At 37.9% G+C, this 27,500-nt stretch overlaps 5 protein-coding genes across 11 annotated transcripts in view; 3 read left to right on the top strand and 2 right to left on the bottom strand.

Moving 5' to 3' along the window:
- LOC118448812 (uncharacterized) overlaps positions 1–2,888 on the top strand; it is a 5,082-nt gene extending 2,194 nt beyond the window's left edge. For all 6 annotated transcript variants that reach the window (XM_035882565.2, XM_035882558.2, XM_035882560.2 and 3 more), the window contains exons 2-6: positions 1–108; positions 529–1,047; positions 1,166–1,273; positions 1,380–1,544; positions 1,637–2,888. The exon at positions 1–108 is cut by the window's left edge and continues 134 nt beyond it. In XM_035882565.2, coding sequence (XP_035738458.1) covers positions 1–108; positions 529–1,047; positions 1,166–1,273; positions 1,380–1,544; positions 1,637–2,023 — 1,287 coding nt within the window. In that variant the 3' untranslated portion in view covers positions 2,024–2,888. The remainder of the gene's footprint in view (positions 109–528; positions 1,048–1,165; positions 1,274–1,379; positions 1,545–1,636) is intronic.
- A 187-nt stretch (positions 2,889–3,075) lies between these two features.
- Positions 3,076–5,014, bottom strand: PCNA (Proliferating cell nuclear antigen). Its single transcript, XM_035882571.2, has 4 exons — positions 4,667–5,014; positions 4,320–4,485; positions 4,092–4,236; positions 3,076–3,770 (listed from the first exon to the last, which is right to left on the bottom strand). Exons 1-4 carry the CDS (start codon positions 4,885–4,887, stop codon positions 3,517–3,519), a joined length of 786 nt encoding a protein of 261 aa, XP_035738464.1. The 5' UTR covers positions 4,888–5,014; the 3' UTR covers positions 3,076–3,516.
- A 310-nt stretch (positions 5,015–5,324) lies between these two features.
- Positions 5,325–8,692, bottom strand: Pof (RNA binding domain-containing protein painting of fourth). Of its 2 annotated transcripts, none has more exons than XM_035882550.2 (6): positions 8,466–8,692; positions 7,553–8,224; positions 6,990–7,492; positions 6,537–6,921; positions 6,098–6,463; positions 5,325–6,019 (listed from the first exon to the last, which is right to left on the bottom strand). In XM_035882550.2, exons 1-6 carry the CDS (start codon positions 8,475–8,477, stop codon positions 5,963–5,965), a joined length of 1,995 nt encoding a protein of 664 aa, XP_035738443.2. In that variant the 5' UTR covers positions 8,478–8,692; the 3' UTR covers positions 5,325–5,962. The 2 variants fall into 2 exon arrangements, with proteins under 2 accessions (XP_035738443.2, XP_035738444.2); XM_035882551.2 differs by lacking the exon at positions 8,466–8,692 and having other exon boundaries at positions 7,553–7,805; positions 7,888–8,119.
- A 795-nt stretch (positions 8,693–9,487) lies between these two features.
- Mcad (Medium-chain acyl-CoA dehydrogenase) lies at positions 9,488–12,367 on the top strand. Its single transcript, XM_085660528.1, has 11 exons — positions 9,488–9,641; positions 9,880–9,988; positions 10,203–10,299; positions 10,426–10,593; positions 10,693–10,793; positions 10,881–10,961; positions 11,040–11,170; positions 11,297–11,405; positions 11,476–11,616; positions 11,689–11,964; positions 12,041–12,367. Exons 2-11 carry the CDS (start codon positions 9,974–9,976, stop codon positions 12,191–12,193), a joined length of 1,272 nt encoding a protein of 423 aa, XP_085516654.1. The 5' UTR covers positions 9,488–9,641; positions 9,880–9,973; the 3' UTR covers positions 12,194–12,367.
- A 163-nt stretch (positions 12,368–12,530) lies between these two features.
- Positions 12,531–27,500, top strand: part of ftz-f1 (ftz transcription factor 1) — a 36,699-nt gene continuing 21,729 nt past the window's right edge. Inside the window, exon 1 of the mRNA XM_035882548.2 lies at positions 12,531–14,979. Within this exon, the coding sequence (XP_035738441.2) occupies positions 14,502–14,979 (478 nt within the window). The 5' untranslated portion in view covers positions 12,531–14,501. The remainder of the gene's footprint in view (positions 14,980–27,500) is intronic.

The raw sequence follows: 27,500 nt of genomic DNA, 5'->3' as shown, positions 1-27,500 counted from the left end.
CGGCACGTGGCGGCACATCGGTTTGTCCTTGCAGCCTGCTCTTCGTACCTAAGTCACATCTTTCAAACCTGTCATTTTGGGGCCAACTCGAATGCCCCGACGATCGTGGTAAGTTGTAAACGTTGCGATGATATCGACGAACAACGATTTCATCTTATTTGAAATTATCTTTATCGTTTTCATATTAAATCCTTCGGTTGGACGATAATGAAACTAGAATAGGACCTCTATTATTATTGCGATGGAATATACTTATTACAAATCGTTTGAGATCCATTGGAAAGTATTTTCTATTATTATTTTTTGTTGTTGTTTTTTTAAATTACCTGATACACATATCGTATTCCTGTTAAAACGATCGGATGCAACGTAATCCAATGGTCGTTTCTAAAGCGATCTTAGGCGTGACTTAAGCACATTTCACCTCGATGAGATTTTATCGATCCCACTTGCAGAGCTTAAACGGGATCGTACGATCTCGTGGTACGAAGGCCGTCTTCGCTCGTGTTCACGTGTGTTCGATTTTAGGTATTACCAACGGAGATCGGTTACCGCACGCTGAAGATTCTTATACAGTACATGTACAGTGGAGAGGCAACTGTGACGAACGATCAATTGGAAGGAGTATTAAAGGCTGGAGATATATTGAGAGTACGTGGATTATGGAGATCGAACACTGGTAGTAAAAAGGAGAACATACAGTCTAACAATCAAAAGGTCGAACGTGATAAAAAGGAACAACCACCGTTGACCGGACAGATACAGAAGATAAAGCTGGTCCAGCCAACTACGGAGAAGATCGTTGAAAACGTACAACAACCAGCGACAACGCAGAATACCGTTCAAGCCCAAAAGCCGGTCGAAAGGAAGAATGCGGAAAAGGTTGAGGAGAAATCAAGTGAACCTGAAACTAAAAAGGTCTTGGAGGAGAACAAGAATAACGAACAGAACAAGAATAAGGAAAATCTCGAGGCTAATAGGAAAACGAGAAAGAGCGTTAGCAGCGATGTCGAGTCTAACAAGTCGAGAAGCGAAGGTGGTGAAAATGTAAGAAGACACTTTTATAACTTTTGTCGTTCTTCTTTCTTATATCTCTTCTTCTTAAAGACATCGACAAGATTTGTGAAACATTTCCTTTTTTATTTTTTTTTTTTCCCCTACAAAGGCGGAATTAAATTTAGAACTGTTAGTGAAGGACGAGCCAATCGATTGGGAAGAAAGTATCGATCCATCCGAATCCTTGACGATAGACCATGAGATCGATATCAAACCAGTACGTAATCTCAAAGTATATCGTTGGTTGATCATTTAGGAAATGCATAAATTATTATTATTATTATTATTATTATTTTATGCCCATGATACAATAATCTTTTTAGGAGATCGTACACAGTGCCGACGAGGATGGTGATTTGGAAGAGGAAGAGTATACTCCGTTGACGTGCGACATGTGCAGTCAAACTTTCAACAGGCCGTCGGATTGGGTGAGGCATATAGAATTTACTCATGCCGATATGACTGAGAATAGAAGAAAGAAGAGGAAGGTAAAGAGATATAAGATGAACGTTTGCGTTATCGCAAAGTTATACTTGATACGATTAAGACATGCAAATGCAGGTGGTATTCTTTTTCATAGGGTGACGTAGACGACGATAGTAAAGACTTTCCACCTTTAAAGTGCGATCTCTGCGGTAATATGTATCCAACGCCTCAGGAATGGGTACGTCACATACAGACGGAACACACGGAAGAACAATTGGCCTTGATGAACAACTCGGCACCTCCTAAACCAAAAAGGGTACATAGTCATCAAAAATTATGTAATATTTGTCAAAAAGTATTCCCGAGTCACGCATCGATGGTAATACATCAAAGAACGCATACGGGAGAGAGGCCTTTTCTTTGTTCCTATTGTAAAAAAGGCTTTAACGTAAAAAGTAATTTATTGAGGCATTTAAGGACGCTTCATGACAAATTCGTACATCCCAGCTTGTATGGGAGTAACGGTAACAAAAATGGCTAAATTCTTTCTAATTTCTCTGAAATACCAAAAGAAAGAAAGAAAAAAAGAAAGAAAGAGAAAAAAAACGCATTTTTTTATTTTAAGCTCGATAAAGCGCGTAAATCGTATGGCATCGTTTACGTATTTATTGTTACGTCGGAAACAAACAGAAAGGACAAAAGTAATTATGTGAATAAAGAAAGATCGACTTGATCGATAAAACAATAATCGTTTGGATCTATGCGAAAAGACTTCTTCTTCAGAAGGAGATATCTCGAAAATAATTATCGCAATTCAATAAAGTTCAACGATTATCGATTAAGCAGGACATTTCTGTCTTTATCCTAATGAATAATACTTTTGTGATCTTGCATATTCGAAATGTGCTGAGGATCAAAAACATTCAATTTCGAACAGTTTTCTTTTTTTTTCTTTTTTTTTTTTTTTTTTTTATTTTTTTTTTATTTTTTTTTGGTAACGAAGAAGCAATATGAGGGCTTTAGAACCAAAGAGGCTGATTAATATTGCCAAAGTATCTTCTTTTATTGCTACTTCGACTCTTTTCACGTACACCGGAAATCTAATTAGTTGGATTAGAAACTTTGTTTAAGGGTGCATGAATAAGAGACGAGACGAACGATTTTATCACATATAGAGGTTTTCGCGCGAGCGAGAGCGAGAGAGAGAGAGAGAGAGAGAGAGAGAGAGAGAGAGAGAGAGAGCGAGAGAGAGAGAGAGAAAGAGAGAGTACTTGCGTGTAAAATAATTCATAATATAAATCAACGTTTAACGATTAATATTTATTTACTTAGTAATTATACGAGATCCAAATTATGTAAGATTTAATTGTATACTTCTAGGCTATTCCATCCATGGTAGCCCTCTTATTCCCACAGCTCGTAAAGCTGATTATGTATTTTTATATTAAAGTAGCTTATACACGAAAAGGTATAAGATGTAAGACATTAGGAAATAAGTGAAACTTTAAATTTTGATTAGATTAGGATGTAAGAATAACGCATAATTCAAAATTTATCAAAAATTTTGGAAATATATTGAGTTCTTCTTACATATTAAAATGCGACATTATCAAAAGTGGTCACAGTTTACAAAACAGTAATGATATGAACCTGAAGAATGACACCATTTTATCTTGTTAATCATGATTGTGTCACTCTACTATGAACTTTAGTGTCAATTCAACATTGCGCTAACACTGTGACAAGCCAAATGACTTTTAAATGTAAAATTTAAATAATATACTATCTTCAAAGTATTTTTAACTTTGCCTTAATTGTACCTCAATATTATAGGATACACTTCACTTTTTTATTATCAAAATATGTGTAATAACTTTGGATTAAGTAAAATATCGAAACAATATCACATTTTGCAGTGAAATAAATACAATGACGATAGGTACCATGTCAGAATTGGAAAAACAAATATCAAACGTATGAAAATATTACCATTGTGATAATTACAGCATGTACAAATTTAATAGACACTTTTTCCTAATTATCATCGTCATCGTCGATCTTGGGTGCCAGGTAATACCTAATGTGACCAATCTCTCCAATCTTATACTCGCATACTAATGGAACATCACTGGACATCGAAAGTTGTACTTGTGCACATAGAGGACTCGCCTTTATGAAACAATTCAAATAACGACAAGAAAATGTTAACTTGACCGGCTCTTGCATGTTAACAATTACTGCTTCTTCTTCTTTATCTGCCTCAGCAGTTTGTGCGAGTTTAACATTAGCTGAAACATAATTAAAGAAATATTATATATTTGGCAACGGTTATTGCATGTTTAAGATTTTAATCATATAAATTTTTCTTCCTAATTAAATTTTAATAAAAACTTTCCATAGCTACATTAATACTAATCATAATAAATATAAGCAATATATATATATATATATCAAAACTAAATGTACTATCAGATAAATCATCAGAGTTCAGATATTAAGATAGTAATGCGAACTTGGTAATTACCTCATAACGAATAGAATATATTGGGATAGTATACAATTTATATATGGTGGGAATGCACTGTTATGATAAGACACAAAATACAAACCTGTTCCATGATCCCCAGATGCTGTAAATTTTATACCTTCTTTGGAACATGCAAATGTTATTGATTCTCCAAACTGACTTAAATCTCTACATATACGAGCAAATTCTTGAGAAGGCATCTTAACAACGCAAGAGTAATTGGTTTCCTGTAATATATTTAATCAAACGACGAGAAATAAACCATAGAGGGTTTGTATAAAAAACAGCAAGGAAGGAAACTTAGACTTACAGGAATACCAAGATGTTCTTGGTCCATATTTATAAGTTTCATCTCATATTCTGCAAGTTTTTCTTTGTTTGGTGATTCGAATATAAAGACAATGATCTCTGGATTATCCCAAGCTCTTAATGTTACAGTATCTTCTGTACCAGCACATCGTAATATCTTCGACATCCTAGAAATGATTAGGATTTAAAATCAAAAAGAACAAAAAATATAATGACAAAAAATTACGAGATATAATCTAATTGAATTACAATGATTTTAAAAAATGATTTCTCAAGTGACCTTTACTTTATCAAAAAGAATAAACATAACCAAGATATTTTATCAAAATAAAAATTTCGTTGTCTTACGTTGCAATGCTCATTCCCATAGACAAGTTTCTATCGCATCTGTATTTATCGAAACCGTCACTTCTGAGATTAAGAGAAACCAAAGAAACGTGAGCATTGTCCATAGCTTGTACTTGAATTCCAGAATCAGAACATTCAAAGGTTGCTTCGGTTAGAAGATCCTTAACAGCGTCCAAAACTTTCTTCAAGATAGCACTTTGTACTAAACGTGCTTCAAACATATTGTTTAAAATGAAGTATTTTCTATTTTAATCAATTAAAAAACGATATAACATAAAGAAAAAATGAAAGAGATATAACGCTCGGAGACGCTCTAATACGATAGACGTTACCCGCGCTTTAATATTGTTAAGTACAAAAGGAAGTAGATGGCGCTTCATCATACCGGAAATAACATTGTTCAAGCGAGCAAAAAGATCAAATTCAAAGTATGGCGTCTATTTTAAATGGTACAAGACACGTGGATTTAATTCGACAAGTTTTATTTTTAATAAGGATAATATACTTAATAATGTTATTTATAAGTTAAAGTTTATATTTTCATGCAGGGTTAAGAATATACACTTTTAATAATTATTATACAGATTTTTGTATTAAATGAATAAATAATAAAACAATATGTATACTATTTTATACGTTATTTTTATATGTAAAAATATATTTACTAATGAAAAATGACATTATAATGTGGTAACTCGTAATTGTTAAATAAACTATTTCAAATGAAATTTTATTTCGATATCATTGTTAATCATCGTTAGCCTACTTACATCATAATGCGAAAGATTCACTTGCAAACATAGTCGCAATGATTTATTATATTCTATAATTCATTTTATCCTATAAAATGATTCTATAGTTTTCTATAGATATAAAATTCTAGCGCAATTTCAATCTAGTTATGTGCGTAAGTATCCGACACGGTTGCTTTCGTTATTAATAAAAATATTTACAGAAAAATAATGATTTCTCGGGCAACTAAAACGATAATATACAACAAGTCTTTCGTATAAAATAAAATATTCGTAAGATATTTAATTGTACTCGTTTGGCATCATGAATTTATTTCATGCAGGCATAGTTTGAACTTAAAATTGGAATCTTGGTAAAAACTTATACTTTATGAGAACTTATATATGTAAATTCACTTAATCTATAATATTGTACTTAAACAAATGCAGTCTCACCTGTTACGTTTTACAATTATTGATATTTACATACGGTATGTTAAAGATGGTTTGCAACATTTTCTTATTAGAGATCATTATAACATATAATGTGATTTTAATTGTGTTATTAAAACCCAATGTCGCTTGCCATATTTTCCAGTTCATTAAACATTTGATCAAGATGCTAATATAAAAGAGAAAACAATAAGATAAGAATATAATCATTGAATATATATATATAAGTATTATCGCATATACTCACATCAGATGGTTCTGTATCTTTTACTGTATGCTGCTGTTTGGTATTAAATATTAAATTTTCAGCATGATCGATCTCGTCCTCATCTTCTTCCTCTTCTTCGTTATCATCGTCGTCGTCGTCGTCGTCGTCGTCATCGTCGTCGTCGTCGTCGTCGTCGTCATCGTCGTCATCATCTAAATCTTCTTCGTCTTCATCGTCATCATCATCAGCATCGTCAGATGGTAAACATGCCATATCCATTTCCTCATAATCCTCCGGTTCTTCTTTAATATCTGTTAATATTATCGTTTCTGGCACTGTTTCGGTTTCTGATGGACATGGAGGTGGTGCTTCAGATGCCGAAGGTATTTGCGGTGATTGCGATGTCTGGAATAGTAATCTTGATGAGAACATTTTCTGCACAAAAAATTATATTCCTAAAGAACAATATAATACATGCCCATGGTTGTTGTTGTGCCGTTTTAACAGACGTCACGGATGCAGGTAATTGAGAAGATTGTGCATCAGTACTTTGCTGCTGAGTTTGATTATTTTGTTTACCCTGTGTCTTAATATTATCTTGCAATCTATTCTCCCCACTACTGTTATCTTGCTGTGTTGTTTTCTTTTCATTATTGTTTACTTTTTGTTCTTTCGCTTGTGAAGTATTACTAGGTTCTTCTTTAACTTTCTTTACATTAGGCTTAGGCTCTCCTGGAAGACATGTATTTCCACGTTGTCTTCTGAATCTTACAATAATACTTCTTGTATCCCACATCAAATCGTGTGCCTGTTTATAAGCCGCTATTGATTCATCTACACTATTATATCTTATGAATGCATATCTGAAATAATCAAGAAAATAATTAATTACTTAAATATAAATTATATTATATATAATATCTATATTTACCGTGTATTTCTCATTTTCTGTGCATAACCAACGTCCACTCTAGCGGCTGTCGGAAACTTGCTTTTAACTTCATTCACATTAACGGATTCGGGTAAATTTCCTATGTACAAAGTGTAAGGATCGATTTCTTCAGGCATTGGATTATCTTCATCCCGTAAAGATTTTCTTTCTACTTTTAAATTACCAATACCAAAAGGAATCTTTTCTAACTCTTTAATAGCTTCATCGATATTAACGTGTTCTGCCATCTGAATAAAACAATATCTAGGACCACTTGGACTTTGAAAATGAATATTCTGTATACCGGAATGAAATTCTCTGACAATATCCTTATTAAGATCAGGATCTGGAAATTTTATTATCAAACTCTGAGCTTTAACAGTCTTATTATACTCTGTTTCAATTTTTAAAGCTCTTTCAGCATCCTCACGATTCCACGGTCGACTGGGGTAACTTTGTGACATAGGCTTTCTTTGTTTATTCTTTTTAACCACTACCTCTTCCTACAATAGATATTTATATATAATTTATATAATGAAGAAAAATAAATTCAATTAACATACCAATACAATTTTAACATCCTGATCTCCTTTTTCTTCTCCATGTCTACCACCAGTTATAATTCCTTGGGTTATGGGAGTTATGGGATGATTGGAAAGGGGGACAGACATATGATTCATAATAGTATCATTCGGCGACGTAGTGTAATTATTTCTTTGCCACTCTAAACCCAGACCACTTGTTAAAGCTGCACCAAAATATGCAGCTTGGTCAAACTGGGGTTGGCCCTGGGGTTGACCAAATCGTGCTAGTCTTCTATTTTTACGGTGGAAAATATTTCGTTGAACGTGCATGTTATTTCTGTTGTGAGAGAACCTTTCTCTTCTCATATAGTTACCTCTCAGTGCGATTTCTCTTTGAATATGTTGAATTTCTCTTTGAGGTAAAGGTGCGGCATGTGGAGTTATCCATTGCCAATGCGTGGGTGCTTGTGCCCATGTTTGTAACGGTGTAACTTGAGAAGGCACTGGTCCAAAAACATGAGGAGGAGGTGGAACTCCGCTAGGGGGTGGAGGCATAGGAGGTAATGGTGGTTGTCCTGGTAAAGGTTGAGGAATAGAAGTAGATGCCGAAGTAGTAGATGAGGGATAATTCGTATATGTTCCATCGTATGTAAATGCAACAGACTCTTGTTTGACAAATGATCTTTTTGTATCTCCATTTTCTTCTGTTAGCTGTAAAAAAAAATAATATAAATTAAAGTCACAATCATATGATACAAAAAGATGATTTAATAGTGCTTCTAATTCAAAAATTTTCAATTAATCCAACGACAACAATTGTTACAACTGTGACAGAGATTCTAAATAAAAAATAATGCTTGCATTGTTCAATCAGCTAGCCTAAAATATAGGGGGATGCATGTATAATTGAAATAATGAATATAAAGTATCAAAAGTTCTAACGGATATTTACCGATCGTTTCATTCTGTAGCTGTATTTTCTTATGCTCTCAAAAAGATATTATTTCTAAATCAAAATCATTTTCTTTTCTTTTTCTTTTTTTTTTTTTTTCTTTCAACAAAAGCACATTTCACGAGCGATAGAGTAGAGAACAAATGAGAAAATAAGAGTTGCTTATACAGGGGTACCAACCCCTAATGCACCATAATCAAGGGTGAGAACGTAGTATTTGAAACAAGTAGACAATAATTAAAAAAAAAAAAAGAAAAAAAAAAGAAAAATATCAACCAAGTATAATTAGAAAAGTATATTAGGATTGTTTTTGTCACGCGATTCATTTGATTCACGATTTCATCCTGATAAATAATTTTATTTATAAACATTATACACTTCCTATCCATATTTATGCAAAACTTGTATATAGGTACATTATTATTATTATTATTATTATTATTATTATTATTATTATTATTATTATTATTATTATTATTATTATTAATATTATTATTAAATGATTAATAATAAAATAATTTGCGAATAATTTCACGATATATTAAAATATGTACCACTTGTACGATTGCACATTTTTTCTTTCTTTTGTTTTTCTTTTTTAATTACCCGCTCAAAGAATGGCGCTAAACCGTATTAAAATTGAACGTTCAAAATTGTTAATATTATTAGAGAAATAAAAACATATTAATGATATTTTCACCAATTATATTCACTTAAATTATAAATTCTCCAAACATTATTTGCATTAACATTATATTCTTTATTTTTAATTCAACTGATACTGATGATGTATTTTTTAATAATAACCGACGAATAGGACCTATCGGCACACATATCTCTTGTATATTCTGGAGAGTTATATTTAAATCGTAATTAGAAATATAAATAATTTACATCTAAAAACGTGTAATATCTAACTCAAGAAAATATCTCTATATTCCTAACATAGATAAGATCTAGAAATATATTTTCTAAAGTTGTTCCTATGATCAGCTCCGAACAAATTTCGTCCATCTTTGATTCATTTTCTTGCTAGTATGGGTTTGTGTATAGTGAATATTAAAGAATCCAACACAAAGGCATTATTCAAATTACATACATATGCTGACGTGGAAATGAAGTGATAAGAACCCAATCTCTCTTGTTTTTTTTTTTTGTTTACGTATTAAAAAATTTGTACGTAGGAATTTTAGCTTGTATTCCTAATATTTCAAAGTTACTAGATATTACTATATTATTTTATTCTTACAAAAGTACTTATCATTCTGTTGTTGATAAGTCTACATGTTAATACGTATACATGATATGTGTTTTTTATCCATAAATACATTTTATGTTTTACATTTAAATGTATAATAAGACTGTTTGTCACTAGACAATTGTCTTTGTACTTTGACCTTTAAACGTGTTTTAGCTGACGTATTTACATATCTTCTAATGACATAATTCTCTATTACTATTTAAATATTCATTTAAGAGTTAATATAAGAAAATATAAAAAAATAAAAATGTTGCTTAGAAAGGTAAGTTAAATTCTATTAGTAATTTCCATTATCATTTACATGTTTTATACATTTTTTTTAAATATATGTTTTAAGGTTTTTTCCAAAAATGAAATGGACAATTTATCATTTTTATTAAGATAATTGACAAAAACAAAATAAGAAACAAAAATAATATATAATTGCAAATATTTTATTATAATTTTAATAAATATCATTCAAATTCGATTTTCAGATCTTCAACAATGCTACTATATATTCAAGAATATATAGAAGATTTTCTATTAAAGCTAACCCTCAGATATCGGAAAACATTAATGGATATAACTTTGGTAAGTATAACTATACAATTTGAAAAAAATATTACTTTTCTTTACAAAAGCATCATCGAGAAGAAATATTTTCTAATAAAAATAGAATCTCATTCTTTAATAAATAATTTTATTTGACATATATAGTACTAAATGACATGCAAAGAGAAACGCAAGAAATGTTGCGTAAATTTGTTAGAGAGGAGATCATTCCTGTTGCTCCTAAATATGATAAAACTGGGGAATATCCATGGGATATTATTAAAAAGGTTTGGAACTTGGGATTTATGACCAATTATATTCCACAACATTGCGGTATGTTTACATAAAATATTTATAAAATATTTCTATTGATATATAATCTTTTTATGTCACCTAATGTATTGCAATTTCAATATATAATATCGTATTTAGGTGGTATGGAACAAAAGATTTTTGATGGATGTTTAGCAACGGAGGAATTTGCTTATGGCTGCTCAGGGATAGCAACTGCAATAGAAACTAGCAGTCTTGGAGTATATCATATATTTAGCGTTAAAAGGAACTTACAAATTCTTTAATGTAAATAGTATGCATTTTTACTTTCTTTTTTTCATTTATAGCAAACACCAGTGATTGAAGCAGGAAATGAACAACAACAGAAAAAGTATCTTGGAAGACTCGTAGAAGAACCTCTTGTAGCTGTAAGTAAAGAGTATATATATTATTATCTTATTATCCTTTTAATTATATTTAATTATAATTATTTATAATGTTTCTAGGCTTATTGCGTTACTGAGCCTGGTGCTGGATCCGATGTAGCAGGTTTGAAAACTAGAGCTGTGAAAAAAGGAAAGGAATGGATTCTTAATGGTACAAAAATGTGGATCACAAATGGTGGTTTTGCAAATTGGTAATGTCTTTCAATTGAAAAAAAAATTATATTATATTAAAAAAAAATTATATATATATATATATATATATATATATATACACGGAATAATATGCGATATTAATTACATTTATCGTTATGTTGTAGGTATTTTGTATTGGCCAGAACAGATCCTGATCCAAAAGCTCCAGCCAGTAAAGCTTTTACAGGATTCATCGTTGAGCGTGATTTTGAAGGCGTAACTCCAGGCCGTAAAGTAAGTTATTTTAATATGTTACTTTCGTCGCTAAATTATATTTAACGAGAAAAAAATTTTCATTATAAAGGAAATAAATATGGGACAACGAGCTTCCGATACTAGGATGATTACGTTCGAAGATGTTCGCGTACCCGAGGAAAATGTATTGTTAGGAGAAGGAGCTGGTTTTAAAGTTGCCATGAAAACCTTCGATAGAACTCGACCACCGGTAAACTATATAAGAAATAAGGAAAATGCTTTATTAATATTGAATTGACATATAATTTTGACAACAACACAGGTAGCATCTATGGCTGTTGGATTAGCACAGAGAGCTATGGATGAAGCTACCAAGTATGCGATGGAGCGAAAAACCTTCAACAAACCAATAGCGGAACATCAAGCTGTAGCATTTATGATCGCTGATATGGTTATTGGAGTTGAAACGGCTCGTCTCGCTTGGATGAAAGCAGCTTGGGCACTAGACGTTTGTTATCCAAATGCTAGCATTTATTCCAGTATTGCCAAGTGTTATGCCGCTGACGTAGCTAACAAATGCGCTACCGATGCCGTCCAAGTGAGTCGAAAAATTGATTTTAATTAATGCATAATTTGAGTTAAATCGAAAAAATAATACAATACGAATTTTATAGGTCTTTGGTGGTGCAGGATTTAACACAGAATATCCTGTGGAAAAATTAATGAGAGATGCGAAGATCTTCCAAATTTATGAAGGTACATCGCAGATTCAAAGATTAATCATATCTAGAAATCACTTTGGTGAAGCTGCGAAGAAGTTACAATAAAAAGATATATTTATATGTTATCGATAAGATTCGAAAAACAATATATATATATATATATTCTTTATATCTTTCTACAAGCTTTTATTATATAATGTTATATGATATATATAACAGGTGTGCGCATAGATTAAGTATCACAAACATTGGGAGAGAATAAAAAGCTTTATAAACGTTTTTGTATTATATATTTATGGTATGAATTATTTTTGTAAGAAAAAATATTTATATGAAAAATAAATAAATATTTTTGAAGGTCAATCATTCGGCTGGCGAGATATTTGACAAGTTTTAAATTTGGCGGGTAGAGGTTGTAGATGGCGCGACTAACGTGGCACGAAAGCGTTAGTCAAGTGCAATGTTCAATGAAAACGGATTACATCGCATTACGTCCGTCAAGCCATAGTTTTTACGCGGTTATATTTGGTGAAGTCGTGCGCGACGAGTTATGCAACGTTCGGTGTAAAAACGCTCGTCGATAGGGCACTTGGATATCGTGACACCTGACCTACTTAGACAAAGCGGCTGTTTCTGTTGGAGAGCCGTAACTCGAAGAGCTTGGATACGCAAAGGACACGTTCATCGGCTTACCGATTCGAAGATTGGAAATTCTTAGGCACCAGGAGACATCGTGGAAATCTTTCGCAAATTGCGTCTTTTCATATCACGTCCGAAGGCTCAGTGCCGTCGTTAGGGATCACCGGCGCCCGGATAAGTTTACACTCGGTCTAATTAATTTCTCTTTTCCCCTTTGACTCCCAACAGAGATACAATCTAAGGAATTAATAATTGTAGAAGGAAGGAAATTTGTCGAATTAATTCTCGTATCGGTACTTAATTTTGGAATAATCAAAAAGAACGGATTATCCTCTTGCACAGAGTCGCACAACCTCGTCGGTTTACGGTTTCTCCGTCTCTTTGTACTCTATATGCCGATGGTTTTCCCTTTCGTTACGCACTACCGTAGCCATGCGTTACGGAACCGCGTGCAAGTTGGCTAATTTATTTCCGATGTTAATCTTTTGAGTAAAACCAAAAGAAATATTTTTTCACGGTATCACAAAACGAATCATCTCTGTTATCTGCGAACGATATTAAACACGACGTAGATCACGTAGGGTCGGTAATCGAATAGAAAGGGAAAGTATAAGTCGCTCGAGATCGTCTTTGAGTTGTTGGCAGAGGGGGAGAGAGAGAGAGAGAGAGAAAGAGAGAAAGAGAAAAGAAAAAGGAAAAAAGCGTAGTAAGAAGATAGAGAGAAAGAAGAAGGGAAAAAGGAAAGGAAAATCGGAGGAGCGCGATGATGTTGCTCGAAAATCTGTCGAGGTTAGCGACGGCTGCTGAAAGCGCCCCAAAGATAAATCCGTTGGAAGGATACGGCCCTGGAGGTCGGTCGCGCTGTCAGAGGAGCGCGACGGTGCGCCGGACGCTCGCTTGACTAAGGGAGTGCCCGTCCCGATGCAAAGTGTAAGTGAAGTGGCCTACAGACCTACATTTCTCTAACGTTCCATTTTTTCAAGCCGACGAACAGGAGGTTAAGAATTCGCGCGGGTCACCATTTTACACGGACGCGTGCGATGTCGCCGTTGTGTGATACGTCGATCGGCTCTCGATAGTGAGAGAGACACGGTGTAGCAGTTTCTCTCGCCGTGGAACGTTCTGTCGGTGCTGCCCGGCGGCGCGGGGAGAGTTCAAAGAAAGAGCGAGTGAGAGAAAGAGGGAGAGGGAAAGAGAGCTAGTGAGAGAGCGAGCGCGCGCCAGCCAGCCAACCAGTCAGAGAAAGAGAGAGAGAGAGAGAGAGAGAGAGAGAGAGAGAAAGAGAGAGCACGGGACGGGCAATAGACGGAGACAGAGAGAGTCGTGCGCGCGCCCGCGGGCCGCAATAAGAGGGAGAGTGCGGCGGTGTGCGAGAGAGGAGCCACAGAGAGAAACGGATCGTACTGAACGGAGAGGGAATTAAATGCTTGTGTAGGTGCTCTCGAGAGAGCGGGAGCGCGCGCGCGCGCTCGAGCGAACGGCTGCGAGAGGGAGAGAGGAAAAAGAACGAACGAAAGAACGAACGAAAGAGCGTACGAGCGAGAGCGAGAGCGAGAGAGAGAAAGAGAAAGAGAGAAGAGCAAGTGCGTGCGTGCGTGCGTCGTACGTACGTACGTGCGTGCGTGCGTGCGTGCGTGCGTGCGTACACGGTGGAGAAGAGAAGGTGTCGTTGAAGGGGGAGGGAGCCTCGTTCGTTCGTTCGTTCGTTCGTTCGTTCGTTCGTCTGTCCGTCCGTTCGTCCGTCCGTCCGTCCGTCGTTCGCTCGTTCGTAGGAATGCACGACGGTCGAATGGCTACAGGCTCGGGGGAAGGTGGCAGGGGCGGAGGGGGGCCCGTGGCACCTCTAGACAACAATTCCACCGCAACGACTACCCTTACGGAATCAACGACATCCTCCTCGTCGGCCGCTCCCTCTTCCTCCTCCTCTACCTCATCTTCTAGCTCGTCCTCGTCGTCTTCGAATACCGCCGCGATATTGACGGAGAATCACGCGAATGCAACTAATCTACCATTGACCACGGGATCCCAGCAGCCGCAACAAGCTCTTCATCATCAGCAACATCAACAACAGCAACCACAACAACAACAGCAGCAGCAGCAGCAACAACAACAACAACAACAACAACAACAACAACAACAACAACAACAACAACAACAACAACAGCAGCAGCAGCAGCAGCAGCAGCAGCAACAACAGCAATCACGTATCAGGCTCGATCTGCTCACCGATTTGCCCGCCAATGATGCTTCAGGTACGATCACGCAATGGTTCTTTCCTCTAAATGCTCTTTTTTTTCTTCTTCTTTACCTTTTTTTTTTTTATTCTCTATTTGCTTTTCTCTTTGCACTCTTATCCCTTTGCTACGCTCTTGGCAATTCTCCTTTCTTTCTTTTTTTTTTCTCTCTTTTTCTACCCTCTATTTACCTCTTCGGCTTTGTCATAGTTCCCTCTCCATTCAGCTATACCTCTCTCTTTTTCTTCCGTGGATATCCCCCCCTCCGCGCGTGCACCTTCCCGATCAAGAGGGAAAGAAGCGTGGCAATCATACAATGCACTCGATCGTTCTGTTTACGAATGAATTGAGTGACGTGATCTATTCCGTACCTTTGAAATGAGAACAGGTGCCGCCGCATGAATGGCGATCTCTGGTAATAGATCGCAACGTTTACAAAACCAGGGACAATCTCTCTTTTGATGATTTTCAGGGAAACAAGCAAGTATATTAGCGCTTATTTTATTTAGAAAATTTTCTTAATAATCATGAAAATTGATCATTACAATCATCTTCTTTTTGCAAAATCATTTTGTATTTGGCGCCATTAAAATATTCGGCGAGAATACTTTGCGCACGGCGACGTTTGGCGTCGCGTCGGTCGGTAGGACGCAACAGGCGTTTTCAATTAAATTTCAAAGCGGAATTGCTTTCAGAGCGTGACTCTACACAGGCTGTCCTCGATTTGGAAAGAGCTTTGAAAGCGCGTCTTCGTGAACGCGCCACGCGTCCGTCACCCTATGCGTTCTGAGAAAATATCGTCGAGGAAAGAGCTCGCACTCAGGTTTCTTTATTCTATTATTCGCGCCGTAAATGTTTGTCAACCTTCTCTTTTCATCCCTTATCTTTTTTCTTTCTTTTTTTTTTCTCTCTCTTTCTCATTCTCTTTTAAAGAAATACGAAATAACGAGTTATATTTTACTTGGCAAAACTAAGTATATATCTTGTTCGTTACTTTGAAATTTCAACAATCGATGAAAGCATTAGTTCCTTTTTTACACCTGCTCTATGAGAAACCCAACGCAACGGGAAGGGTCGCCTAGTCCCCAAATACATTCAAAAAGAAACCCTATTTAAACAGAATCTTTTTCGTAAGTGTGCTGGCGCGTGCCAAAGTAGAAAATGTTAATATCCTTGCAGGATGTTTCCCTTGTAGTAACCTTGACAATACGGTAGAAGTCAACATCTACCTGCGGCGTTGACACGTATTTGTTACGCTATTTTCCGAAATTTACGCAATTCCGTTAGAACATCAGTACCTTTAAAGCTTTATAAATTATGTTCGATCGTAAAGCTTTCAAAAAACTTAAGTACGAAATTCATTGTATTAAGATAAATGTCTACTCTAGTCCTAACGGAAATATTGCAAATTTGTTTACTTTCACTTTATTGAATGAGAATGAAAGTAACTGTCTATCACCTTATAGATACGTTGTATACATCTGGACACAGTGCAATTATTTGCACGTTTGTAGAATTTCAAGAATTCGAATTGTATATCTTTGCTGAGATATTGTTATTTACTTATCTTTATTATTATTTATTTATTTATTTATGTATATTTCAATTTTTACACTATTTTGAAATATTTCACGATGTTGATTTATGAGCAAAATTACTTACGAACTCTAATGGACAATATTTGCACTATAATTCGTCCTTTTCCTTCCTACCTTCCTTTCTTTCGTTTTATGAAGGTCATATATTATCCTAACTCTCACCAGGAGATTTCTCCATAATGAATCTTGCCTGTTTGAAAAATTGATGACATGTCGAATGTTGAACAAATTTCTTTCTACTACTTAGTACAATAAGAAGTGAATGATCTTCAATTTTGACATGTCCTAAAGGTTATTATGAACTAATAATTCAAAAGTTAGAAATATTTTGTAAGGGATATTTTGGAAAAGAAAGAAAGAGAAAGAGAGAGTGAGAGAGAGAGAGAGAGAGAGAGAGAAAGAGAGAGAGAGAGAGAGAAGGATTGACGCACGCGTCCAATCGAACGAGCCTTCCTCCGGGGCTGTCGAGCATTATTACAAAGACATTTGCGTGGCTCTGTGTGTCTTTTATAAAGTACATACACTCCCACGCGACGTTAAGACGGGTCGTTTCTCGTCGACTGCGGTCGCTATTGAATAGCTTGACCCACTTTGATAAAGTCGCATTGGAATAACTCAATAACACCAAGCCCAGCCAACAACAATAATTATTATTCAATGTTCTCGGCACGCTGAACACTGGTGATATCGATGCGCGTGCCAATTTATCAGACCGCGAGCCTAGAAACTACATTTTCTTTATCGTTTACAACTTGTGTTCAATTTTACATACAGTTATATTTTTGAATAACATTATTGCGTACAAATACGGAATAGAGGACTCGCGTAGAATTTTTTAAATACGAACGATCGAAGAGTAAAGGAAAATGAAAGGCGCTATCGATCAATTTCACGATTATATCATCGCGATCTCTTTTCTAATCTCCTAATGTTCATCCCCACTCTTTTATCGAGTGGAGTAATCGAAACGAGCTTTCCTGATCCTTTTCCGCGTTGCTACGATCTCGATCGAAGCCGGCAAACGTTTGCAATGTTCGCCGCAACAGGGCGCTGATAATCGATCTTACTTTCCTCCCAACTAATCGTTTCGCGCGCTTTTGCCGCTGTGTTATACTGTTACTGTTACTGTTACTGCTGTTACTGCTACATGTACGCTCTCCGACGACGTTTCTCGTGCCAGTTATGATGAATTCGATTGGGTAATACAGGCGTAGAGTGCCGAGGGACGAGAAGTGACGCCACGGGACACGGTCTGTGGTTTTTAATACGCGTCCTACTTTCCGCTATCTTTCCCGCAGAGAGCAGAGCGCGCGGCAGCAGCACAGACCAACGACGAAGACGGAGCTGCTAAAGAGCAAAGAGAAGAGAAGAGAAAAGAAGAGAAGAGAGGACAAGAAGGCTGAGGGGGCATAGCGCGTGGATCATACTCTTACCCTCCCTTCCTCCCCCCCTCTCTCTCTCTTTCTCTTTCTGCCCGTGCGCGCGAACGCACGCACACTTGCTCTTTTTCTCGCAATAACGACGACTAACTACTACGACGACGACAAACGACGACGTAATGCGTTGGAGGAGTGTGACGCGATTGGCGCGTGTCGCCATCGGTGCTGGCGCAGGATGCCTATGAGTTTATATATGTGTGTTGTATGGCTTTGAGAGTGATAGAGAGAAAGAGAGAGAGAGAGAGAGAGAGCGCGTGTGCGCGCGCATGCGTACACACGTCAAGAACGACGCGAGATAACGACGACGTGGCGAGTCGCCGCCGCCACCACCGCCGCCGCCGCCGCGGTTAGAAGGACTGAAATTGAAAGTGCTCGTCCCACTGGCCCACTGACCTGATTACCCACTGACAATGGCACGAATCTCAGCGGCGCGCAAGCCTCCTCTCCCCTTCCCTTCCTCTCCCTCTACTTTACTCTCGCGACGCAGGCGTCGTCCACGCGTCGTCGTCGTCTACTTACATCTATGCTCTCTCGCTTCCCACCTATATGCGTCTCTATATCGAAGAAGGAACAAAGAGACAAGAAAGGGCTTCAAATGAAGAAAGAGAGAAACTTTTCACTTTCCTTTACGAACGTAATACTTTCTCCAAACCGTTTGCTTCTCTTTCGGCAAAAATTCGATGACGAAATAATTTCGAAAGATACTTTGGTCAAATATTCGGTCGGTCAGCTTCCTTCTCTCGACGAGCAGCAAAAAGAGACATCAAAGATTAATGGTATATCCCCGATTCGCGATGCGTTCGAAGGATTATCAAGGGGATATAAGGATTTATTATTACCACGTAGCCGAGGATATTTCCGTCTAATCTATAATACATTTTGTTCTTCGATTTGCTTTTGTCGATAGAACAATGGTCGGCGAAAATATTGGTATACGTGCTACGGCCCCCAGGGTCTTCTCATTTCTGGCTAATTCGTGATTTCGTGGCTCGACCGGCCGGACGACTTCACTCTCGCTTTCGTCGCCATGCGCTAAAAAGCGCTTTCGGCTGGCTTTCGCAACATTTTTCCCAAGCCGATTGGTTTTGTCCAAGCGCGCTCTCACGTACACCTTTGCCTGTCGCGTTGCCGTTGCCGTTGTCGGTGTGGTCGTTGGTGCGCTCCCTCTCCTCGAGAGTTCGTGTTCCTTCGCTCGGCTGGCTCGCTTCTCTTTTCCCCGAGCTGGCGAACAAACCGAGGGGAGCGACTCTCGCGCCCGCCTACTTTCGCTAGTTTGCGTAAGAAACGTATACGTATTCGGTTAGCTAACGATCCTCCTGCCCCCAAACCGCTCATCGTTTATAACTTCATATCTATGGACCAACTAATTTCGGTCATCTTTTCGGATCGGTCTATTTTTCTTCTCCTCCTCTTCCTACCCATCCCCATTTTCTATTCTTTCACCTATCGATGATAATCAATGTGATTTGAGAAATCCTCCATTAGCCTTACAAATTCTCTACTTACGTTTTAATTATCTATTCAATTTTTTACATAACACGTCACGATGGGCGAAAGGTTAAGTCACATAGTTATTCGTTATTAGAAGCTCGCCCTCCTATTATTCGCACATTAAGTAACGCGAGTCAACGTTAGGTTACGCCATTACGTGCGTCTAGAGTATCTCGAGAGTTTAAAACGCGTTAGAATTTCAAATATAAACGGTTATATATTCTGGGTAAAGCGCGTAAATGATAGAATCTCTGTCCACGACGTACTCGTGACGTAATCATGGGCACATCCTTTGCCCGTACATAAACTCGGGATATATTCTAAATTGCGAAATCGTCGAAACTTTCTCACGGGTGGGCGGGGGCGAGGTTCGGGAGGAAGGGGATGTCCTGATCCTCCTCTTTTTCGACGAGTAATATTTGGTTCTAACTTATGCGTGCACGTCGAAAGTGAAATCGAGCATCTCGATGCGCGCGCAAACGCGCGGTTAATTCGATCTCGAATTTCTCTCGTTTGGCCATCTTACTTTCCAAAGGTGGAAAAGAAAGAAAAAAAAAGAAAGAAAGAAAAATATAAAATATCCAAGGGAAGGATGTAATTTGGTTTTACCTTTCGGACATCTTTTCCGTATCCTCGACCGACTCTTCCCGCTTCGAAAATCGAAGGACGATCTCGGTAGGAGATGACCTCGCGACAAGACATTTTCCGTACGCGTTACGTTGCGTCGCGTTGCGTTGTGCGTACGTGCACGCTTAAAATACACCACGCACTATCACCCCATCCATTCCATTTCGATGGAGGTCACCCGGTAGCTTAAGTGGGTCTCGACCACTTGGTTAGTGTGTCATGGCATACACGTTACTGAATAAACTTAATTTCAATAGCAACGTTAATAAGTCTCAAACGTAGTTCGAGCTGACTTAAAAAAAAAAAAAAAGAAAAAGAAAAAGAAGAAGAAGATTAAAAAAAAGTAAATAAATATGTACACCGAGAAACACTCTTCTCTCCTTTTTTCTATCTATTCTGTTCTTTTTTTTTTCTCTCTTTTTCTTTCACATTTCTACGCGCGACCTGCATTCGCCGTTTTGCGACGACATTCGTGCTTTGCCTTCTTTTTTTTTTTTCTATCTCTATCTCTCTCTCTCTCTCTATCTCTCTCTCTCTCTCTCTCTCTCTCTCTCTCTCTCTCTCTCTCTCTCTCTCTCTCTCTCTCTCTCTCTCTCTCTCTCTCTCTCTCCTTCATTTCATCACCTTGCAACGTGTACGCGTTATCGATCCGAGGGACGGAAAATTCTAGTGTCTACCTTCGCGTCTCTATTCCTCCTAGTTTGTACTTTTCTATCTGCATCTTCTTCTATTTTACTCGAAGAAAATGCAATCTAATTTCACGCGGCTTGGAACATGCTAACTCACAAAGTGTATTAAAACGTATTCTTTTTATATCTATCCTTTGATACTTCTCTTTTCCGTGATTTACATATGTATATACAAAAGTAATCATCGATTGAATGTTAACGCAACGAAGACAATAGAATTCATGAGTTCTCTCGTTGGTGAAACTGTCGAACGGAATAACCAAGCGAGGATGAAAGTCGTCGTTTGCAGTTAAGAAACGCTTTCATTGAAAGCGAAATAGAAAGAGTGAATACGGGATCGGTCAGAGGGAGACGGATTACCACTGGATAAGAATGTGTGTCTAGTTTAGTGGGCAAGTAGGTCGCAAGGGAAACCAACCTGAGTTACGCAACGCAGTTCCAGTGTTATACAACTATTGACTCACCGGATTAACAAGTAGGCTGGGTGAAAACGAAAGCCGAGTGTCCGGGCTGCCTTCTTTCTCGCTCTCTCCTTATTTCCCCTTCCCCCTATATCTCTTACTCTGCCTCTTTTTCTCTCATTCACTCTCACCTGTCGTCAGGGTTCTGCCATATAGTTCTTTCACTGTGAACGAGCTTTAAACGACAAAGATCGCATGTGTAAACATAAAGCATCGATGGTATTGATAGATCGTCATCATAATCGATAGCAAAAATCTGTTAATCTTTTTTGAAGTACGTCCTATTTACCCCTTTTCTCTTATTTTTGTCTTCTTTTTTTTTTTTTTTTATTAATAGAGAAATTAAAAGAAAAGATAGATAGATAGATAGAGAGAGAGAGAGAAAGAGAGAGAGAGAGAGAGAGAGAGAGAGAGAGAGAGAGAGAGAGAGAGAGAGAGAGAGAGAGGGAAGGAGTGAGGGAGGGAGGGAAGTGACGGATTATCAGAAAAGTCAGACTCTTTTATTGTACGCTCAAGAGTAGTATCGGTTAGCGCGTAAAAAAGAAGTAGGCCACTCGACAACGACGAGGCGAGCTTCTTTGGCAAAGAGCGCGAGTGAAGCGAAACGTGCAAATGGCGACGCACAAATCACTGAGAGAGTTACTCGATAGCTTGGAAATTTTCAGCGGCAGAAAGAGAGAAAGAGAGAGAGAGAGAGAGAGAGAGAGAGAGAGAGAGAGAGAATCTGACCCAGATAAAATGAAATTACGAAATCGCATGTACTACGAAGCATCGAAGCATATCGAGAGATTCGCGGAGCAACCCTTACGTTAGAAAACAGAAAAGAAAATAATACGAAAAAAGAATATCAGCGATATCTTTTTCGACGTTCACAGAAATTCTTCGTTCGTTCTAACACGATCGAAGATGTCTGACCCCCTTTCAAATGGTATCCGACGAAAAAAGAACAGCACGGTTAGAAGGATGAAAAAGAACAAAGAAAAAATAAAAAGAAAGAAAAGTGTGAAAAATGAGGTTAAGAATGAAGAGGAAAAAGAAAATAAGCTACCGCAACAGTTTTACTCCGGCGTATACACCCCAGCGATAAGTGGTGCCGCAGGGAGTAGTGTGTGGATAGCGAATCAATAGCGGTGACATAGTTACCGAGTAAACCTGGCCCAGTTTCAATAGCGACCTCATTCTTCTTCTGTTCCTTCCTTCATCCGATTTTCTTACGAATTTTCCTTGCCCCGGTCACCTGTATCTAACAACTATCAGAGAGTCAACAATTTTTATATCCTATAAGAAAAAAGATTATAGCAAGCAACGGGAAGGAAAGCAGTATCGATTATATCGTTTTTATTTATTTTTATAATTATTATTATTATTTTTTTTTTCCAACGATATACACGGTATTTATGTAAGAGCCAAAAATTAACGTGGGATAGTAAGGGAAGGGAAAGAGAGTTCGATATCGACGCAAATAGTTCTGTCGCAGTAGCAGTCGACCTTGGGGTCACTTATCAACCAACATGAAATGCAGCTGACGGCGCAGCGAACACCACACTAACCGCTACTACTACCCTACCTGTTCTGAATAATTTCGCGAATAATGATCTATGCAAAGCTATATTAGAGCGAGCGAACGAGCAAGCGAACGAGCGAGCGAAAGAGAAAGAGAGAGAGAGAGAGAACGTAATGGGTATAGTTCGTTCGAGTAATATCGAATTTATATAATGCGTGTAGAAAGAGTTGAAGCGGTCATCGTAAAAAGCATATAGATTACGATGAATGTACGCCGATGAAGTGTAGTCATCATCGTCGTGCGGCGGTGCATCATTGTGAGATCAAACGAAGAGCGTTCGAAGCGTAACCTCATACAGAGTGTCGAGACGTGACGAGGCTTTTCACTCATGAAGCGACCGCCAGAGTGCTATGCTGAGGCTCTTCCAACGAGTACCAGCAGCACCACGCTTGCTTCTCTGGTAGGAACAGAGAAGTGTGTCAAGGGCAGAGAGCTAGCAGGGCACCGGTCCGTGACGAACCGAAACGAAACGAAACGAAAGAGAGCCGAGTTTTACCTGCTCGATCGTGCCTTCTCATCTCTCTCTCTCTTTCCCCCCTCGTCTTTCGATTGCATTGCATATCTCCTTGCGCTACAAATACACTCGCGCATCGTGCGCGAGTATGTCAACGATCAAGGACAACATACCCCAGACCCACCACCATCACCATCACCATCATTATCATTACCACCACTACTAACACCCTTCTCAACGTGTTTATTGGCGAAGAAATCTCCTCTATACTTTCTTTTACACACCACCCACGAATCTCAGTTTCTCTCTCACTCTACATCTCTTCCTTTCTCTCCCTCCCCCCTCTCTCTCTCTCTTTCTCTCTTTGTCTTTATATACGTCGACATTAAAATCAGATTGAACCGCGCAACCTCCAACCCCAGCCAGGAATTTGGATCAAGGAGGGCTCTGCGCGTCGAGCGTGACGCCTTTATGGGTCTTACACACGAAACGCGTCTTGCGGCTCGCACGCGGTGTACTCTTGGAACGTCTGTCTATATCTATACATATACTTATATACATACGTCCTGACTTCGATTTACGTATCTACATATGTACATGTGTGTATATATATATAGTATACATATGTATATATATATATATATACACATATATATATACACCTTTTCGTATGCAAGCAAGAACGAGCCTTCACGCAGTAGCGTAACGCTTTAGCGTGCAGAAACTGTATCGATTATGGGTCAGTTGAGATAGGTGAGCTAGCCGGAGATTAGCTTATAATAGACTTTTCTTCGTATAAGCGCGAGGCCGTATATGAAGTAGCAGAGAGCGAGAGAGAGAGAGAGAGAGAGAGAGAGAGAGAGAGAGAGAGAGAGAGAGAGAGAGAGACGGAACGAACTGGGTTCCCCACTCTGTAACTGTATATGCATCTCTGGTAATATCTCTCTACTGCTTCACATTATTTTTATCGAAATAAAGTGTACAAAATCCATTGGCATATATCATAAAGGGAAATATATCATTCATTAGTTTCGTAGACACAAAAAGATCTTCGTGTGTAAAATACTTAAATTCAAAATAATACGATATATGATAATAGATATGGGAATGAAAAAGAGGAAGATAGGAATTGGGACGACAGTGATATGTGCGACACGAGCCACAATAGACCACCGCGCTAGAGGCAATTCTACGTTCTTGCGTTCTCTCTTTTTCATTCTTCGCAACGAGCAACGAGTAAGAGATAGAAAGAAAGGAATACAAAGGTGCCTTGATAGCTAGCTAGCTAGCTGGCTAGCTAACTAGTTGGCTGACCGGCTGGCTAGCTGGCGGGTTGACTGGTTGGCTAGTCGACTGTTTGCCTGGCTGAGTTCATCGAAGCGAGACACCTTGTCTCGAGTAAAGATGTATGTACTCGCGTGCACGTTCCGTGTTCGGCGCAATTCTTCGGGAAATCGTGCTGCTAAAGAGACACCTTGCCTTATGGGGATTCTTCCGGTACACCAGTAACACCTTGTTCTTTCAGTTGTCGTACAGAGCAGAAAGAAGAACATGTACCAGTTTTCTTTTCAACGCTATCAATATTCATTCTTTCCTTTATTTATCTCTCCTCGTTACGTCATAATGATGATGATGATTACATGACATACTGAAAGCACTGTTAAGAACGATGACAGTAATAATAACAATAATAATGTTTTCCCCCTTTGTCGTTCTTTGTCAAAAATGTCCGAGTATGTACGCCATGTGAATTAAGCGCATGACGGAATCAGGACAACGTGAACAGGCACGCCGAGCAAAGGTTTTGCACCCATGCGCTTTTTTTCCCCCCTCCCTTTAGTGAGACACAGAGAACCAGAGTTGTCGTTAGTGTTGTCGTTAGTGATGGTGGTGGTGGTGGTGGTGGTGCTGCTGCTGCTGCTGCTGCTGCTGGTGCTCGGCTGCAACGGAGCGGAACTCACTATCTCGAGAAACTCTCGAAACTCGCGCGTTTATTATCGTACGTGTTCCTTGTGTATATACATATATACATATATAAATAAATACATACATACATATATATATGTATACATATATATATATATATATAATACAGATATGTACATATGTGTAGGTAAAAGAAAACACGATACCAGACGATCGCGGTGGCATCGATCATCAAATTTAAATTAACTTATCGAAGACTGTGCCAATTTGGCAACAATTAATACTTTCTTTTAGGATGTTAGTATTTCTCTGTGTCTCTCTCTCTCTCTCTTTCTATCTCTCTCTTTTTTTTTTTTTTTTTTTTTTTTTTTTTTTTTTTTTTTTTTTTTTTATCAACTTTACGATCATAATCTTAGAACTCGCTGTAAGATGTTTGATGTTTGAAAATATGAACCGAGTTAAATTCTGTTACATACATAGGAATATTCACCAGATCAAATACTTCTTAGTATTTCGTATAAGTTCGGCATTTAAGGCTACCTGTTATTTCACATCGTGTCAGCCTATTTATATCGGCCTAGATTCCACTTTTACACTGCGAGCCACAGGTACGCGCCCCGAGGAACGCCGCGATTCTCACGATAGGAAGACGATAAATTTATGGACGCGATTAAACTTTGCGAAATACCAAGTTCCCTCCTTTATCGTTTCGAGTGTATTCTTCGTTATATTCGACTTTAGAATCATCCTCATCGTCATTATCGTAATCGTCATCGGAGTGCCAATGTCTCGTGTCGTTCACGAGATTCCTCGTGAGCAAATTTAAAATATATGTATGTGTGTATGTATGTATATTTGATTTAAAATAATCGTTCTATTTTTTCAAACGATTTCTTTTAACAACTATGGCTGTCCTTTAAAGAATAAAAGCAAAAGTTCAAATATCAATCATGCTTCTCGATGCACGTCAACAAATTTAATATTTTTCCACGTCCTCGTCCATCCTTCGTGCATGGCCTAGTTGGCTTCGCGTAAAAAGGGCTCGGCTCTAAATCGGGATCAGGTTTACACTGCCCATCTTTCGGTCTAAGTTTATCGACCATCCGATAATATAACGGTTTATCGTGTCCAAAAAAAAAAAGGAAAAAGTAAAGGAAAGAAAGGGGTTCTTCCTCTTTTTTTTCTTCTTTTTTTCTTCTTTTTTTCTTCTTTTTTTCTCTCTCATTATGATCGACCCGAATAAGAAAAATAATGGAACACATTTTCGGGATATATAGAAGTAAGCTCTTTCCTTTTCTTTTTTTTTCTCTCTTTTTTCTTTTCTTTTTTTTCTCTCTTTTTTCTTCCTTTTTTTTTTTTTTTTGTATTCCCCTCAACACGTTCCTCGTTTTTCACTTGTACGCTGCTCTGGAAGCTCAGGACGGCACGAAGAGTGCAGCATGCAGCCAGGCATGCGGCGGGGGCTTTCGTGCGTGGAATAGGCTCAAGGCTACATCGGTGTATCGCCGACTAACTACTCACGGCTTGCTGCTTGCTTGCTGCGCTTATCCGTCGATCCGTGGCCTGCTACCTGCTTACCTGTCCGAACGCAACTCGATCGTATTCACCACCATCCGAGCCGATTTACTCTTCTTCATTGTTTTTCAAGCTCTTCGCCATCACGGGGAAAATTAAATTTTACGAGTTTACGATTTTATCCGATAGATCGTCGTTACTTTTCCTTCCTTTCTTTTTACAATTTACTTTGGTTAAATTATTCTTGAAATGGCTTATAAAAATTGTAAAATAATATAAAAATATGTTATTGTCGTTTCGAGTAAGCGTCGATCCGTAGGAGAGAAGAAGAAGGAAAAAAAAAAAATAGCAAGCGAGTTCCCTACGTAAGCGGAATTCCGGTCTAGTACACATACGAAGCGATGCCTTCGGCTTTTCCCCTTGTTCTCTTGCGCAAAACTCGTCGAGTTTCGTAAAAGGGACTTTAAAACTCGCGCGTTCTCGAGGGGGAGAAAAAAAAGAAAAGAAAAGAAAAGAAAAGAAAAATATTCAAAGGAAAGAAAGTGTGATACGAAAGATTTCGAAGAAGCGAACAAATAGAAGAACATTTTTTATATATATATGTATGTATATATGTATGTATGTATGTATGTATATGTATGTATGTATATGTATTTTTAGAGGAAGGGTTGAAATATGATTTTAAAAAATGGCGACGGTATAAGGAGGGCGCCACCAGTGACGCCGGACACACGATGGTCGCCGCGACGCCGGCGATCGTATGAGGGCGATGAGA

The sequence above is a fragment of the Vespa mandarinia genome, chromosome 12, assembly GCF_050613455.1.
Source record: "Vespa mandarinia isolate Hongniang chromosome 12, ASM5061345v1, whole genome shotgun sequence".
Taxonomy (NCBI): domain Eukaryota; kingdom Metazoa; phylum Arthropoda; class Insecta; order Hymenoptera; family Vespidae; genus Vespa; species Vespa mandarinia.
Note: the sequence above shows the minus strand (reverse complement) of the source record. Positions and strands in the feature narration are given on the sequence as shown.

Excerpts from the sequence above, each read along its gene's own strand:
- Mcad (XM_085660528.1), top strand. Across the intron at positions 10,300-10,425 it reads CATTAATGGATATAACTTTG|TACTAAATGACATGCAAAGA; the intron begins GTAAGTATAACT and ends TGACATATATAG. Across the intron at positions 10,794-10,880 it reads TAGAAACTAGCAGTCTTGGA|CAAACACCAGTGATTGAAGC; the intron begins GTATATCATATA and ends TTTCATTTATAG.
- Pof (XM_035882550.2), bottom strand. Across the intron at positions 7,493-7,552 it reads AGGATGTTAAAATTGTATTG|GAAGAGGTAGTGGTTAAAAA; the intron begins GTATGTTAATTG and ends TATCTATTGTAG. Across the intron at positions 6,922-6,989 it reads CAGAAAATGAGAAATACACG|ATATGCATTCATAAGATATA; the intron begins GTAAATATAGAT and ends TGATTATTTCAG.
- PCNA (XM_035882571.2), bottom strand. The coding sequence starts at position 4,887 with ATGTTTGAAGCACGTTTAGTACAAAGTGCTATCTTGAAGAAAGTTTTG. Across the intron at positions 4,486-4,666 it reads ATGGGAATGAGCATTGCAAC|GATGTCGAAGATATTACGAT; the intron begins GTAAGACAACGA and ends AATCATTTCTAG. Across the intron at positions 4,237-4,319 it reads AAGAACATCTTGGTATTCCT|GAAACCAATTACTCTTGCGT; the intron begins GTAAGTCTAAGT and ends AATATATTACAG.